Raw genomic sequence first — 14946 nt, 5'->3', positions numbered from 1 at the left:
TGTAGTTACCTTCTAATCAAAACCAACACATGATGTGTTCAAGCCGGTAATAGGAAGCAACTTTCTATATCTGATCTTTCAAAAGATCTCTGCTTTTCCCTCCAAGGCGGATGTTCAGGAGGGTGCGTTAGGCCACGTGCTCGTCTTGCTGTGCCGTGTGTGCCCTGGGAAGGTTTATGAACAGTTCCTTTTCCCTCTGTGTTCCAAAGTCCACCAGTTTTCTGCAGTGCAGTAAGATGTTCAGCACACCAAGTAATGAAGATAAGCCACATACTGGCTGGACTGTAGTTGCCAGAATACTCAGTAATCAAAAGTTTGGGAGGGTTATACAGAAGAGTGAACAAAATACTAAATGCTTTGGATTCGCATGTGGCAGTGACTGACCGTAAAGCAGAAGGTCTGGAAGCCCAAGGTTTTAACCTATCATTATTAAACTATGTTGTCAGTAGGAAGTGTTCCGTAGAGATCCTAGATTGCTGGAGGTTTGTTGGGTTTTTTTGTTTTTTGGTTTTTTTTTTTTAAATAACGTTCAAGGTCCTGTGGTCTATTTTCAGTGTTATGAGGTTGTCTGCTTCTAAGACCTATTGCAATGAGCTGAACTGTATCCTGAGAGAGGTGGGGAAGGAGGGAGAAATCTGCAGCTATACCTATACTTTGTAGTCTATCTATGCATCAAATAGTGATTAGGTTCTTCTGAAAACATCTGTCTCTTTCAGTCAATCTAAATGTTTATATGCTTTTTGAACAAAATTCTTATTCAAATAAAGACTCTTAGAGCAGTAAATGAGCTTTTAATGTCTCGAATACGAATGATTGCTTGATCATAGAGGGACAAGACTCATCACGCTAGTATAACTATCCTAGTTGTGGTAGAATTGCATTAGGGATTAATTTGGCCCATTTAATTTAGCTAGAGATTTATTTTAAAGGAGGTGGAAGGGGGAAGGGAGGAAATAGGGTTAACAAATTGCCTGGGGAAATTAAAACCAAATGTCTGTATGTTTGTATGGTATAAGCAGCCACAGAAAACAGAATGTAGCCTGTATTGCTCAGCTCATTAATCACAGCCTTTGCTACATTTCCATTTTAAACTCTTAAGTTTTTTCTCCTCTAAAAAAACCAAAGCACTGAAGCATGTCTGTTTGCAGTATGTGTATTATACCAACAATATTAACTTATTTAGCAACACAGTGTTCTGGGTCCATAAAGATATTAACAGATACCTAAACTTTTAGGTTCTGTTACAATGACTCTTCTCACTGACCAGCTGCCCATGACACTTGCAAGGCTCACTTGTGCCAGTTTTTGTGAGAAACCAGTGATTATCTCTTCCTTTTAGGAAAGAGCATGTAAAGTACTGCAGGGGAGATGTTTGGCATGGTTGTACTGAAGATGAACATAATCACGTTGACCTGAGCAGGACCTGCAAATCTCAAGACTGTTGCTTAATTTTTAACATTATGAAAATCCAGCTTTCTTTCCATTCTCTGTTCTCTGCATTTCTTGAGTGAAAAGGTTAAGAAAAAGGTCAGCTTGCTCATGAAGTCATGAATACTAGGTGCCAGAGTTATTTCCAGACTAGAAGTTTGTTCTCGTACTAAAAATGTACAACTTGCCATTTCCCCCATTTTGGTAGGCAGAGATCATTTTAGATAGAAAGTGCTTCTTTATTTTAGTCTAGTTGCAAAAAGAATAGAACACTCACTCCCTTACAGGCATTGGGGGACTTTGTGTTGTGGGAGGAGTAGATGGTGAATGCTGGAGGCCAGAGTTTAGGGTTCTCGTTTGGTCCTTCAAAAGCCCGCTCTTTATCTGATGTCAAAACGTAATAGCTTGAATACCAGTTTTTGTACAACTGTGTCCATACTTTGGGCTCTGTGAACAGTACCTACGTGAGGCTTTAATTTCTGGGCAAATATCATTTATAATCAAGTGATTGACATTGTAATCACAGTAAGCCTCTTCTGACTTGCTAGTGGCACAGTGTTCTCCTGGACTTTCTTGGATGATGATAATCCCATTAGCTCTTGTAGCTCCCAGGAACTATAGGATCATATTGTATATCGGACCTTTTCCATCCCGTGGCTGTAGGGTTTGAGCATCAATGCATCTTCTCCTGAGTAGAAATTTCTGTTCAGAAAGGTAGCAAAACTAAATGCATACCTTGATCTGTTTTCTTTCCTAGCAGGAGCTTCAGAACAGGTTTAAGAGCCCTGTTTCCTAGACAGGATAAACTCCTGCTGTTTCTCTGCACGATCCATCAGTCCTAGAACTGCTACATGAAGTTTAACCTACAGTGGTGGTGAACTGCTGCTCGTTTTGAAGGGTTGCAGGTGCTATATCTGTCTCTAGAAAAGTATCATCCATTCCATCCTAACTCTTCAAAATCTCTTGCTTCATGTTGCTCTTTTAAAAAACAAGATCGGTAGAAAACAGTCAGGACACAAGGACAGTCATGGGCACTGCATGCAATTCTGTTCTGTTTTTTCTCCCACATTAGGAGTTTACTTAATAATAAGCCAGGAGATTAGAAAATGGCCACCGCACAAACCACTGCAGTGCCAGCAGCTGCTGCTGGAAAGGAATTGGAGAAATCTTTTTTACAGGGACATATTTATTAAATAAGTTTAATTGTAGTCTGAGCTTCACCTGCAGAAATTACCTCGGCTTGAATCAGAAGGGAAGCCCTAGTTTGGCCTCCTGAATGGCTCAGGCCAGGCAGCATTATCCACAGCCCTGCCCAGAAAGAGAAGTGTCAGGTCTGCACTGCTGAGTGCCCAACCATCATGGCAGTGTTGCTTGTGGAAGGTCGGAAGAGGTCAGGGAGATAATGAAGGCAGGAAGCACAGCAGAGGTTGTAGACTTTACCTACCTGTGTTGATTGAGCAGATCCCGTGCTGGGAGATGAGGCAGATGTCTTTGATTCCAGGTGAATATGGTTCTGTAGTGCTGCTGGTTGCAAAACCTTTGAGAGAGGATGCAGGTTTTGGCTGAACAGTATGCAGGGTCTGGTTTGAGACCTTACAGTTGGCTATCTGCTCTACCAATGACCATAAAGTGCACAGAGTTACTGCCTCTGCAAGAACAAAACCTAATTCACTGGTTTTGTTCTGTCTGAAAAGAGGAACCAAGTAAAAATGGAGATGTTTCCCTAAAAGAAGTGTGATTTCATATCTCAGAGGTAGGTAAAAGGGATCATATTTAGCAGATGAAGCATTAAAATGTCATAAAGGAAGCCAAAGAAGAATTTCGGCAACAATAAGCAAGAAATAACAAAATATTTCTTCAAACACATGCAGAGAAATTCTATAGGGCAAATAGACAATGAGCATCTGAAAAGACCACTCAGAAGCCATAAGGTTTCACTGAAGAAATTAGGTGAGTTCTTTGTACCTCTTTACCATAGAATTGCTGAAGGTGTGTCTGTGCCGGTATCCTTCTTCACAGGGGTCTTTGATAGTCTAATTTATACTGAGACATCAGTAGAATATGCTGTGGAACAAATGAAATGCCTACTAACAGACCTGCAGCACCAGTAACTAGTAGAAACAGCATAATTTTTCTCTTAAAGCCAGATTTTTTACTTCTCTATTAAGGATAAAAGACAACACACAATTGGATAAGAAACTCCTCTTTCCAGCCAAACTTCTGGTCTAGAATTTGACTTGAGTCTCCTGTGCCTTTTGTATTCCAGAGAAGGCATTAACCAAGACCTGATACACTTACCACCCTGCATCACTGAGCAGTTCATTGAGCTGCTGTGTCAGTACAGCCCAGACCAGGTTCTGGAGACGCTTAAAGTTCTGGAATACTGCAGACTGGAAGAAACCATCCAGGTAAGAAAGACATGTATAAGGACAGGGGCTAGGGGAAGCATTCAGATCAGCTCCTACCTCTTTAAACTACTGTAAAAGTACTTTATCTTAGGTTGTGGATTAGTTCATGGATACTCTTCCAATCCATTTCTAACACTGTTTGTCCCCTTGAGCTGCTAATCTGCTTTCCTCCAGCATGGTTAGCTATATTTAATATATTGATTCTGAGTTTAGTCTCAGGGCTAATAAGAAAAAGGCCGTTAGTGCTCAGAAGCTACTGAGTAACTGCAGAATAGAGACTGGCTGTGTTAATGTTGATTAATATGTTGAAGGTATATGAAATCACGGGCCTGGGGTTTTTTGGAAAGCAACGCTGCCAAAATTTGACTAACATTGGGAGAGCGACTATTTCTTCCCTTTATGAAAACTTTAACAATAATCCGTCCTTGAACTTGATTTATAGTTATGGGGTTTTTTTTGTTTTGGTTTGGTTTTTTAAGGTTTTAATGCTGATGGTGGCAATAGTGCAAGATGAGAAATAAATGCAGCGTAGCTGGGAGTGGGGTGGGGAAGTAGGAGCGCTGTTCAGACAGGATAACACGCCTGTGAACACATGGAGACACAATCCTTTCCGACCATCTGGTTGTCATTGTCTTGTGGAGAAAACAAAGACTGGCAGATTTCTTAAGATAGACATTTACTTTGTGGTTTTTTTTTCTTTTAACTCAGATAACCCAGAAACACCAGCTCCATGAAGCTTCCTCATATTTACTGGAGAAGAAGGGAGATATCCATGGTGCCTTTTTGGTTATGCTTGAGGTACAGTACACTGAAATCCTGAATGTGGCATTTTTTGCTGTGCCAGCATGGCATGACATGCCATCAGCATGATGGCCTATGTTAAGGTTTGATATTGTTATTGCTTCTTAATTTGTTTCCCACTAGAATCCATGGAAGCATTTCTCTTCTGTCAAATAGCAATATGTTGAGTTGTCTGCAGACTCAGCAGATATTTTTCTGGCATGTCTTCAAACATCTAGTAACTAATTTACTATTCACTAATGGACAGTAGCTATTATATAAATATATTTAATAGATGATGCTGAAATTTGTTTTTCTTAATCAAAAATCATCTTTCAGCTCCTGTTTTCCTTTCCATATTTGGAAAGACATTTATGGTACATTAGTCATACTGGGGAAGAAAGTGAGGGTGAGCCGTTGTAACCGTATCTTTTAAAAACACCTCTGTCAAGATTCTGCAAGTTTTCTGTTCTGAGTTCTCTCTTTTGTTTCAGCGATTGCAGAGCAAGTTGCTGATGCTTACACAAGATGATGAAAGTAAGAGTTATCAAGTTGAATTCTGTTTTCTGTTAAAAAGAGATAAACACAAAAATGTAAAGTACATATGCCTGACACCTGGCATAATGAGATCCGATTTCGGGTTTTTTAGGTATTGCAGTGACATTTTTCTAACTTATATTCGCATGGCTGTGGTTGTTATTCTGCTGACACTTCCTTACTTTGTTACTTATCTTGCTAGAAATCCAGAACAAGCTGTGATGGATGTTTTTTCTGTGTGGTGTGTATGGTCAGCTGCCCTGTTAGCTTTTTGATTGTCACTGGTACTCTTGCTGGCTTACCAGATATGTTTCCTAAGTTAGAATCCGCTCAGACTCATTACTGAGCTTTAGCAGGCATTATATGTGAACAGTGATGAGAGACATCTGAAGTAGCTTTTTTTGAAGCAAACTTCTCAGAGAAGAAAGAATGTTCTGCCTACAGAAAATTAGTATATGCACAGGTGCACTGTTCACTAGCCCAGGGACTCATGGGCATCTAATTAAATGCAGTGCCCATATTTGTTTCTTAATTGTATCCTAAACCACAGCTACGATCTTCCTTATTTGATTACATGAAAAATTTTATATGCTCAATTTATTGTGCTATTCAGGAAAAGTGCCAAAAATCAGAACCCGTCTTTATAATTTAGTTGTTCACTGTAGTGAACAGACTTTAGATGAACAGCGTGATTTCATTTTGCAGAATGATTGGGTGTTAACATACCTAATAGTTTTTATAATTGCAATTTTTTTTTTCTGCCAAAACTTAGGCTCAGCTGAGCAACCCTTGCTGGAAAATATTGAAGATACCTTAATGAAAACAATTGCCCTTTGCCAGAGAAATTCACACAATTTAGACCAGCAACAGCGAGAGGTAAGGTAACAAAAAAATGTATCACTAAAATCAACAAAGGCCTCTGCATCTCCTGAAACTTTCTCTTCACATGCTTCTTCCTTTCCCCATCTATTGGATACTGATACGTCTCAAGCAGCCATTGTGTTCTTCTTGCAGTGGTTCAGGTTTTAGACCCACAGGAGAGAAACCCTCACTTGTAGGGGTGAAGCACAAAATAAAGTGCATATTAGCAGTGAAGAAGCAGATGAGACAACATCCTTCCCCTCATTTTTAGCTCCAGTTGAGATTTTGGCTTGAATGTCGATCAGACACTAAAGAAGCATAGTAAGGTTTGAGCCAGGTTTATGGTGGCACAAAGCTGATGCTGCAGAATATTGCTGTTCTGAATATGTTCACAAATCCTGAATTTCATGTCAGCCTGGTCTTTGAGGGATGGAGACAATATGGCTGGCTTGAGCTCTTGCATAGAGAACTGGGTTTGCCTGCCTCCTTGTACTGAGGTTGCCTTTCCATTTTGTCAATGTCAGTGACATAGAAGGGATCTTTACTCCTAAGATTATGCATAACTTATGCAATTGAACTGAAAACTGAGAACATTGCTCCCGTGTTTGAAGAGGTGGCGTTTCTGGAAGTTAAGAATGCAGTCACTTCTTCCAAGCACTGTCCAGTGTCTGAGGTGACCTGCTCAGTTTTTTCTCTTAAATGATTGTTTTGTGCAACAGATAGCTGCTGTGTTTTATTGAAGAGGTGTCTGCATGCACACCCTGAGTGCTTATGGCCCGCCTGCCTAATTGGATAGATTTGAGTTAGTGTTTGCACTCCCTCTCAGTCCTGTTCCACCTGCTGGAATTGCTTTGTTGATGCCCAAGTAAGATTGGACTCTGGTCAAATGAAGGACCAAGCTTTCCTGGTACAATATTATTTGAATTTTCACAACTCCTGTATCCTGCCTGGAGAATTTAGATGCCCCTTTCCAGTTGGGATCTATTTATTGTGCTACCCGTTATGTAAACAGCCTACACCAGGGAGTTTGCAGCTCACATGGAAAAGTAGTTGGGGACTGAATGAAGTAAAAGTAGATTGTTGTCACAATTCCAGCAAAGAAATGGGTGAGAATGGAGAAGAGGAAGCAACAGGAGCCAAAGGTCTTCTGTGCTTAGATCCCAGTCCAATAGTATCTTGGTCTAAGATATGAGCAATCTAGACTGAAAGCAGATCCCCAAGTGCTTTGCTCTGAGGTTATTTTAACATGTTTCAGTTCTGTTCTATTGCAGTAACGAGAAATGTAATTCTGTTCTTCAGAATGTGGAAGTGAGTCTTTGGGAATGGCCTCTGACACTGGTCACAGCTCATTTTTTAGTACTGCTGTGTTCTTACTGGGTTTTTTTTTTTTCCTCACACGCGATTATTTCAGGCCCTCTGGTTTCCCCTGCTGGAGGCTATGATGTCCCCACAGAAATTATCTGGTTCTTCACAGTGTCGATACTCCGAATGTAAGTATTTTGGCTTTTGTGACCCCAAACATTAATCAAAATCTGTGTGCTGTCTCTCCTCCTCTACCGAATGAATAGAAGAAAAGCAGTTTTGTTACTCAACTCCTATATTCGCTGCTCCTGCAGTAGATCTGAACTGCAGTGGCTGTAGGACTGAGCTCTGGCTGGGCCTTTGGTAGGCTGCAGCTGTCAGTCAGATACTTTTTTTTTTTTTTAAGTCCTGAATGCAAGAGGGACCCTACTATAGCCTCTGCTAATATGCTGGTTCCATTGAGGATGGTCTCTTTGAAAAAGCCAAGGTGCACAGCATGTACAAAGGCTTTCTAGGTTGTAAGTAGGTTGCAGTCTGCACTTTAGGAACTTCTGACATAATACACTGTCGTCTCCTGTGCCTAGCTTTTTTGTGCATTTATCCCTGCACCAGTCTATTGTAGATTAAATCAGTAGAACTTGAATACATCAGCTAAATACTCTAATCCAGTTGTAGTGCCCTGAACCTGTTGTGGGTGTCAGCAGCACATCTTCGAAAGCCTCCCTTAATGGGAGACTTAAGACTAGTTAAGAAGGGACTTAGGTACTGTGGTCTTGGGACAGAATAAGGTCTTTTGGTCCATTCCAGCCCTGTGCTCCTCAGTGATTGTAGTTATGCGTGGTTAAGGATCACAGCATATTACAGCTAAGTGTGGTGGTTCTCATGCTGTCCTTCCTCCCTCTATTTATTTCCTTCCAGTGACTGTTAGCTATATCTGGACTCCTGGGGATAGTCTGGCAGAGATCAGTAATCCAAAGATATAAATCACCTCTCTTCCCTCAAATCATTTTTTCCTCTAAATTCAGAATGTCCCCTAGATCATCCATTTCTGGGAGCTAATGCTTGAATAAAAGTAATAACCTGAAGTGATACCAGAAATGATGAGAGAATAATACACTTGGATGCTGCATAACTATTTTGTATTCATTCCTAATGTGCATACTTCCCAAACTGCTCTAACTAGCTAATTATCCCCACAAAGAAGCTGAATTGCTGGGCCCGTGCATATCTTGATATTGGCTCTTACTTTGGGGAACTGGGGATCAAGGAACAAGTTTCATCAAAAGGGTAATGCTAGGAAGTTTTAGAGTCTGTGGCACTATAACATGGACAAGGCCTCCAAATTGGTTTTTGGTAGCAGTAGGAAAAGTGAATGACAGTGCTACAAACTAAGTCTCAAAATGTGAACAGTTAATATAGGTAGGGTGTGGGAGGGGAAGGAAGAGGCATCGTGATATCAAACTTTTAAATATAAATATACTTTCTGATACAAAAAGCTGTGTGTGCTTAGTGCAAAACATGCAGAAGAAAAAAATACAAAAACCCTTCTCAAACTAAAAAACATGAACTGAAATAAAACTCTTAATCTGAAAGACTGATCTCTCTTTACTCCTTGAATCCTAATGAACTGCTGGTTCATAAAATTTTATGTTCGATATTTCAGCTTTGAAGAGTTTGACAATGCAAGTGCTGAACAACATGGCTGCATTTATCGCTCTTCCTTCAATCCTGCAGAGAATTCTACAGGTGAGTTTCTGAAGAGAAGCTTTTACCAAGCCGTGCTACTCAGTTATTGGGAAGAGCTGAACACATTCCTGATGTGACAGCAATTTCCAGGTTGTTAAAGATCAGATTAGCTAATTGTCTGGTTCAGAATATTTCAGTAAAAGTTCAGTTGGTGAGATATAAATTGGAAAAGCTGATAGAAAGACCTGGAAGACTTGATGCTCTGAGGAGACATGTGGGAACACAGAGATCTGTGAGAAGAGAATTGAGGTAATTTCTGCAAACCAAATAAAATATTATCTCAAAGGTTGTGATTACTTTGAACTGAAACTTAGCAGTTTTAGGGGCAAAGCCATTATGAATTTGTCAAAACTTGGAACTAAATTTGTCGAAAGTCATTTGGCTAAGGCTCTGGGATGGACAGTTGTGAAAACACTAAAGCAAAGTTTGTAGGCTTTGGAAAAAAAGTCAAGACTGGGCCATTTTGATTGATGGCACAATGTATTATTTTAGAGATGTTAGTGAGCAGCAAACACCCTGTAGAAGAAGTAATTTCAAAGGGGAATTTTGGGTGGAGTGATCACAAGCAGATATGATTTGTTAATTTGCAGAATAGATGAAAGATGAGGTTGGGATTTAATAGCAAACCTTGAGAAATGCAGAAAATGAATTAGAGAAATTGTCTGCATTGTGGAGTGGAATGATTGAAGGGCTGAGAACATGATGAATTACTCTTCAGGGTTTCTACTCCAGATGAGAGAAGAAAATGTAGAAAGCGGCTTACAGGCTTCATGGGGTGAACACACACCTTTAGCAACCTATTAGTTTTATCTTAATATTATGCACAATCTTGGATTTTGGAAAAAATCATAATTAAAGACAGTGAAAGATGTTGTAAAAGGGTGGATGAAAGCATGATCAAATGAAATGTGGTTTTATCAAAGGTAGAAAGTGTCAAGCAAACGTAATGGCTCTTCAATAACTTACTTCGTCTAGTTTTAACTGGGGCATTAGATACAGGTTTCCTATTGGGCTTGCTTTGATGTTTAATGTGGGCAGGAAATGATACAGAAGCTGTGAATTAATAAGTGGGGAGTTTGACAGGGAGGCTTTCCTGGCTTATGTTGAGAACTACCAGAGTGGGGTGAGAAGCAAACCAGCAACTACTGTGAAGATAACACAGCTGGGAGTATTGCGGTGTGGAGGAGGATCCTGTTCTCCCTTGGGATGAATAGAAATTCCTGTTTGCAGTCTTCAAATATTTCATCCCATTTCTGTTCTTAGCAGAAACAGAAAAACCCTTTTCTATAGAGGCTGGCATTCATGTCCTGGAGGCAACAGATGAGTGAAATGTATTTGTCAGCTGTACAGTGAAATGGCTGGTGTGATGGCAGTATTGCAAAGGATAATGGGATGCTTACGGTGCATCACGTGAAGTACATTTATTAGGGACATGTGTAAGGCATTAGTTAAAGCTCCATGTGCAACTCTGGTCGCTGGGTTTGGAGGCAGGAGGAAATTGCTCTTGCTCATTCCACTTCCCTGATCAGCCTTACAAATTCAGTCTGACAAAATAGAGATTTAAAAAGGCAAATGGTTTTGTACAACTGGAGCAAAAAACGGGAAGAGATGATGACTTTCTAAAATGCGTTTAGAGAGGAGGACTGAATTTCAGGTAAAGAATGTTAGTATCAGAACTTCATAAAATAGGAGTAGTAATTGGTACTTTGTAGCTCAGAAACAGGTTTAGGGAAAATAGTGTCATAAAACTCATTAGAAGATCCTATGGAAAGTGGTATTTGTTTTACAGGATCTCTAAATAAGTTGACTTTGCCTCTTAACACTTTGTTTTATAGATTCAGTCACACACCTAAGATGTATGGGAATGAGTGATCTGACCTGGATTGTTTGTGGGCAGTAGAGAGGGTGTCAGCCCCTTGCTGCCTCTCCGGGCTTCCTCTGATTGGCGATGACAACTTAGGTTTGGACAACTTAGTTAATGTCCTTCAGAAGTTGATGGCTGTTAGAAGGTGGATTTTTTGCCTCTGAATCTCACTTAAGCTTCCGTAAATCAGAGACCAGATGGCTGCACATTTTGTTTTCCCTTGTTTGGAACCTAGGTTTGAAATACACATCTATAGTCTGCTCCCCTGTTGGGCTAACAGCAAAATGGTGTGTGATATTCTGCAAACTTGTCATCCTCCTCACGTTAGGACGTGGGGTCTTCCACTGTAATTGGTCTGTCCTGGGCTCTTATCAGTCTGTTCCCTTCAGTGCTTGACACCCTTCTCAGCTTTGCAGCTGGCAACAGTGTCCTTTGTTACCAAGACAGGCCATTCATTTAACCTTTTGTTCTTGTGCTTAAAAACACACATTTCCATTTGTACTGTGTTCATACCAAGCTTCCTTTCTGGATTTCTGGGATTGCATTGCTCTAGGTCACTTTTGCTTGTGTGTTTGTAGCTGTGTGGTATGAAACTATGAAACTTCAAGGCTTGCACTGGATGCTTCTAGGAGTTGTTCTTTGGGTTTTATTTTGGTGCACAGCATGGCTCATGAAAGAATGTTGCTTTGAATTCAGCTGGAAAGATGATGTTGGGAATGGTGATGAGCCTTACCATGTGGCCATGTCTTTGGGTGCCCAGCTGAAATGTTCAGGGGTTCTGAACCCTTGCCACGTTTGGGATCAGATAAGAAACTGCTATGTTAGACAGCGGGGAGCACTGGATTTTTTTGCCTCCCTGTGTAGTGTGACGTGTCATCTGCTTCCTTGGATTATCTGGGGATGCCATTTCTTCTTGTCCTGCAGAGAAGAGTAACAACAGGGCACGCATACATGGTGTTTCCCCAGAACACTCTATCTCAACAGCTTTCTCAGCTAGAAAGATCTCTATTTTGTTAGCCCTGGGTGGGTATTCCTTTTGCAAAGCTGTGTCGTTGCTCTTTGAAGCTATGTAGAAATTCTAAACCCTGGTGCCAAACCGTTCTGTCTTGGCTCTGAGCAGTATGTAAGGCCCTGTTCAAAACGTTAGTCATGTGCCCCTTTAACTGTGACCATAAGTAAATTCTTAAACCAACTCTTCTGGGCCCTGGAGAACATACAGCCTTTCCCAAGCCCTCGAAATATTTCTGTGAAACCAAAATCATAAGTGGTGCTTGTCTGAAAATGCCCTCAAAAGCTGTTCCAACAGAGGTCAAATCTTAGTGGTAGAGCATAGATGGACTGGAGCTGCAGGTCTGGAAGGTAGAACAGCTGCTCAGGAATTAACTGGGGCATTTTTTGTAAGATGGAGGACAAGAATAATCTGAGGTAGATTATCTTGCCTTTTCTGAAAAGGAATTAGAGTATTCCAATTTTAGTGGACTGTTCTTCCTCTTCTGGACTTAACTGCTTATAGATTTTACTTTATGCAAATGTTAACTTTGCAACCAAAATGCTGTGCTAAAGGCACCTTGCAAAGGGCTATGACCCGACTCCACAGCTTTCACAGAAAGTAGATAGGCTCCTGGCATCTGCTTGTTACAGCATATTGACTCAACTTTATATAATTGAAGTCATGTAAAATAACAATTTTATGTTCTTGCTCATCCTTAATAATGTTGTAAAGTTATTTATTAAATAGAAAGTCTGAAATAACCGTATTAGGAGAGATACAAGAGGAATCCTCTTGAGCATTAAGAAAAATTCCATGTCGTTAAGGATGTGAATGCTGTCTAAAGAGGGCTGAAAGGTTGAGTGTTAATTCCCTTACAAAGCTGTAATCTTTCATGAATGTTTTGTAAGTAGATGCAGCTGATGCCTACTACAGAATGAGAACTGGAGAAGCCAGAAATTTAAAACCTACCTGTAGGAACCCTAAAGTAGGGAAGGAACCTCTAAAATCTGTTACAGAGTGGAAGCAGAAAGATCCAAAAAGCATTTGTTTGAATTTTTTCCATCCCTGCTTAGGGCCCTGCCTGTTTTTTTTCTTCCAGTCCTGAAGGTCAACACTGGAACTAGTTTTATGTGCAATAGTTGCTCTGTCCCCTTGCAGATAGGACGAGCTGCAAGCGAATGTGTTTTCTGAGTTCATAAGTGCATTTATTAGCACAGTTCTGTGAGTGCAGTTAGCAAAGAAAGGGCTATTTCCTGGAGCTGGGAAGAAATGGGAAATGGAGGAAACGGAACTGGCTGAAAGGCTGCGTGAGCACTCCTGGCTTGCATCTGGATACCCGCCAGCTGTTCCTGATCTGTCTGTTGGTAGCAGCACTGGGCAGTGAGCTTGGCTTTGCCTTACTATGCTGAGCCTTGCCATGTCCCCAGGGAAATAGTAGCCTGGAAAGTGTAGCTGTGATCTGTTCCTGGCTTGGTGCAACTTACTGTTATTAATGTGCCATCCCGTACAGTGTATTTGGAGCATGCATAAATTCCAAACTGAGACAAATTTTATAAGGTGGAGTTAATGAAACATATTCCTCCATAAACGTAAGTGATCCCACAAGGCTCTTGTGACTGTAAATTTTGTGGGGGCTGAAACCAGGAAACTGGAAGAAAGCATTATAACTTGCTGGAAATGTGAAATTACAGCTCTGGATTCCATGCTCAAGGCAGGTAGACAGCTGCAGCCCAGGCCTGTGAAGCACTGTCTTCTTCAGTGGCTGCTGGCAGGAAATGTGCATGAGCTTCACTTGTACTCGACTGCCAGGCTCGGTGTAAGGCTTTGCGAGACCACACAGTTCCTCTTCGGAGAAAAGTCCCATTCTCTTCCTACCTGCCATTTTTTTAGAGATCATGAAGCATGACTTGAGAAAAACTGAGCGACTAAAAGTTGGCCCTCAGACTCGCATTCTTCCTCTGCAAAGCTGTAGGTGACTCTTTTATTCCCCTCTCTTCATTTATCTTCTTCCTTCTCTATCCAGACAAGAAACAAGTTGCTTTGGAAGTCTCTACTTGCATCTTGGCAAGTTTGAGTTACTATATGTAAATGATTGTGCAGTTTGTGAGTTACCTGTTTGAGTTTCTTTGGCCATATACTTGAGTGCTTTAGAAAAATATCTGGTGGATGCAAAAAGAACTTACTCTATGTTATGGATCACGTACATGCTGCATTGGAAGTCCTGAGTTCCCTGTTGCCCTCCATAATGCATATGGTGACTCAGTGCAGTGTACTTTCTATGCTGTTGCTTCTCAATTATGCATGTAGAAAGAAAACTTAGTGTTGTTTGAGGCTGTACTGTTCACCTATCAAAAAAGTAGCCTCTGCAACATGTCAGGCTCTTCTGTATATTCCAAATCTACAGCTGGTTTTGACTCAAGTGATATTACTCAGGGTGGTTTTTATTTAGGCTGCCTGTCACATTTCCTCTGAAGACTGTTCAAAAATTGCCTGACGTAGTTCCTGTAGCTGTTTTGGTGATCTCTCTGGCTATCTTGCAGTGTAACCTGCATGCTACTTTGGTTGTCTCTGTCAACTTGTTTTTTCACTCTTGATTATCCTTTCTCTCTCTCACCCTCAGTCCCAGCATGGAATCAGTCTTGCTCCTACCCCTTTTCTCATTCCTCTCATCCAGAGATTGTTCATCAGCTCCTTCTGTTCCAGTTTCCACCGTATCTCCATCATTTTTCTACTCTCTAGGTTAGTTTCCTTTTCACATCTTGCCAGTCTGTCTCTACTGTTTTTGCCAATGTTTTGTCCATTCCACCAGTCAGCTTCCTCAGTTTCCAGCAGGCTTCCCCCATATCCTTCCCAGCAGGGCCAAATGCTTTTTTCCAGGTCCAATTCAACGACTGTCTGCCAGTCTCTGGGATTTGTGTGGTACACAAAGACGATTTCCCCTGATCCTCTTTTGAGGTGCTCCTGAGTAGACTTGTTCTAATTATAGGCATGTGTGTGCCTCGCTGGTGCCAGTTTGGGGTGGGGAGGGC

General features: G+C 41.0%; 1 protein-coding gene across 4 annotated transcripts in view; it reads left to right on the top strand.

Annotated features, from left to right (window-relative positions):
- Window positions 1-14946, top strand: part of VPS8 (VPS8 subunit of CORVET complex) — an 86165-nt gene that overhangs the window by 54592 nt on the left and 16627 nt on the right. For all 4 annotated transcript variants that reach the window (XM_074833481.1, XM_074833480.1, XM_074833479.1 and 1 more), the window contains 6 exons: window positions 3695-3836; window positions 4545-4634; window positions 5111-5153; window positions 5926-6029; window positions 7426-7504; window positions 8980-9062. In XM_074833481.1, coding sequence (XP_074689582.1) covers window positions 3695-3836; window positions 4545-4634; window positions 5111-5153; window positions 5926-6029; window positions 7426-7504; window positions 8980-9062 — 541 coding nt within the window. The remainder of the gene's footprint in view (window positions 1-3694; window positions 3837-4544; window positions 4635-5110; window positions 5154-5925; window positions 6030-7425; window positions 7505-8979; window positions 9063-14946) is intronic.

This window comes from Strix aluco, chromosome 9 (assembly GCF_031877795.1).
Source record: "Strix aluco isolate bStrAlu1 chromosome 9, bStrAlu1.hap1, whole genome shotgun sequence".
NCBI lineage: Eukaryota > Metazoa > Chordata > Aves > Strigiformes > Strigidae > Strix > Strix aluco.
This window is presented reverse-complemented; position numbering and strand designations above follow the sequence as displayed.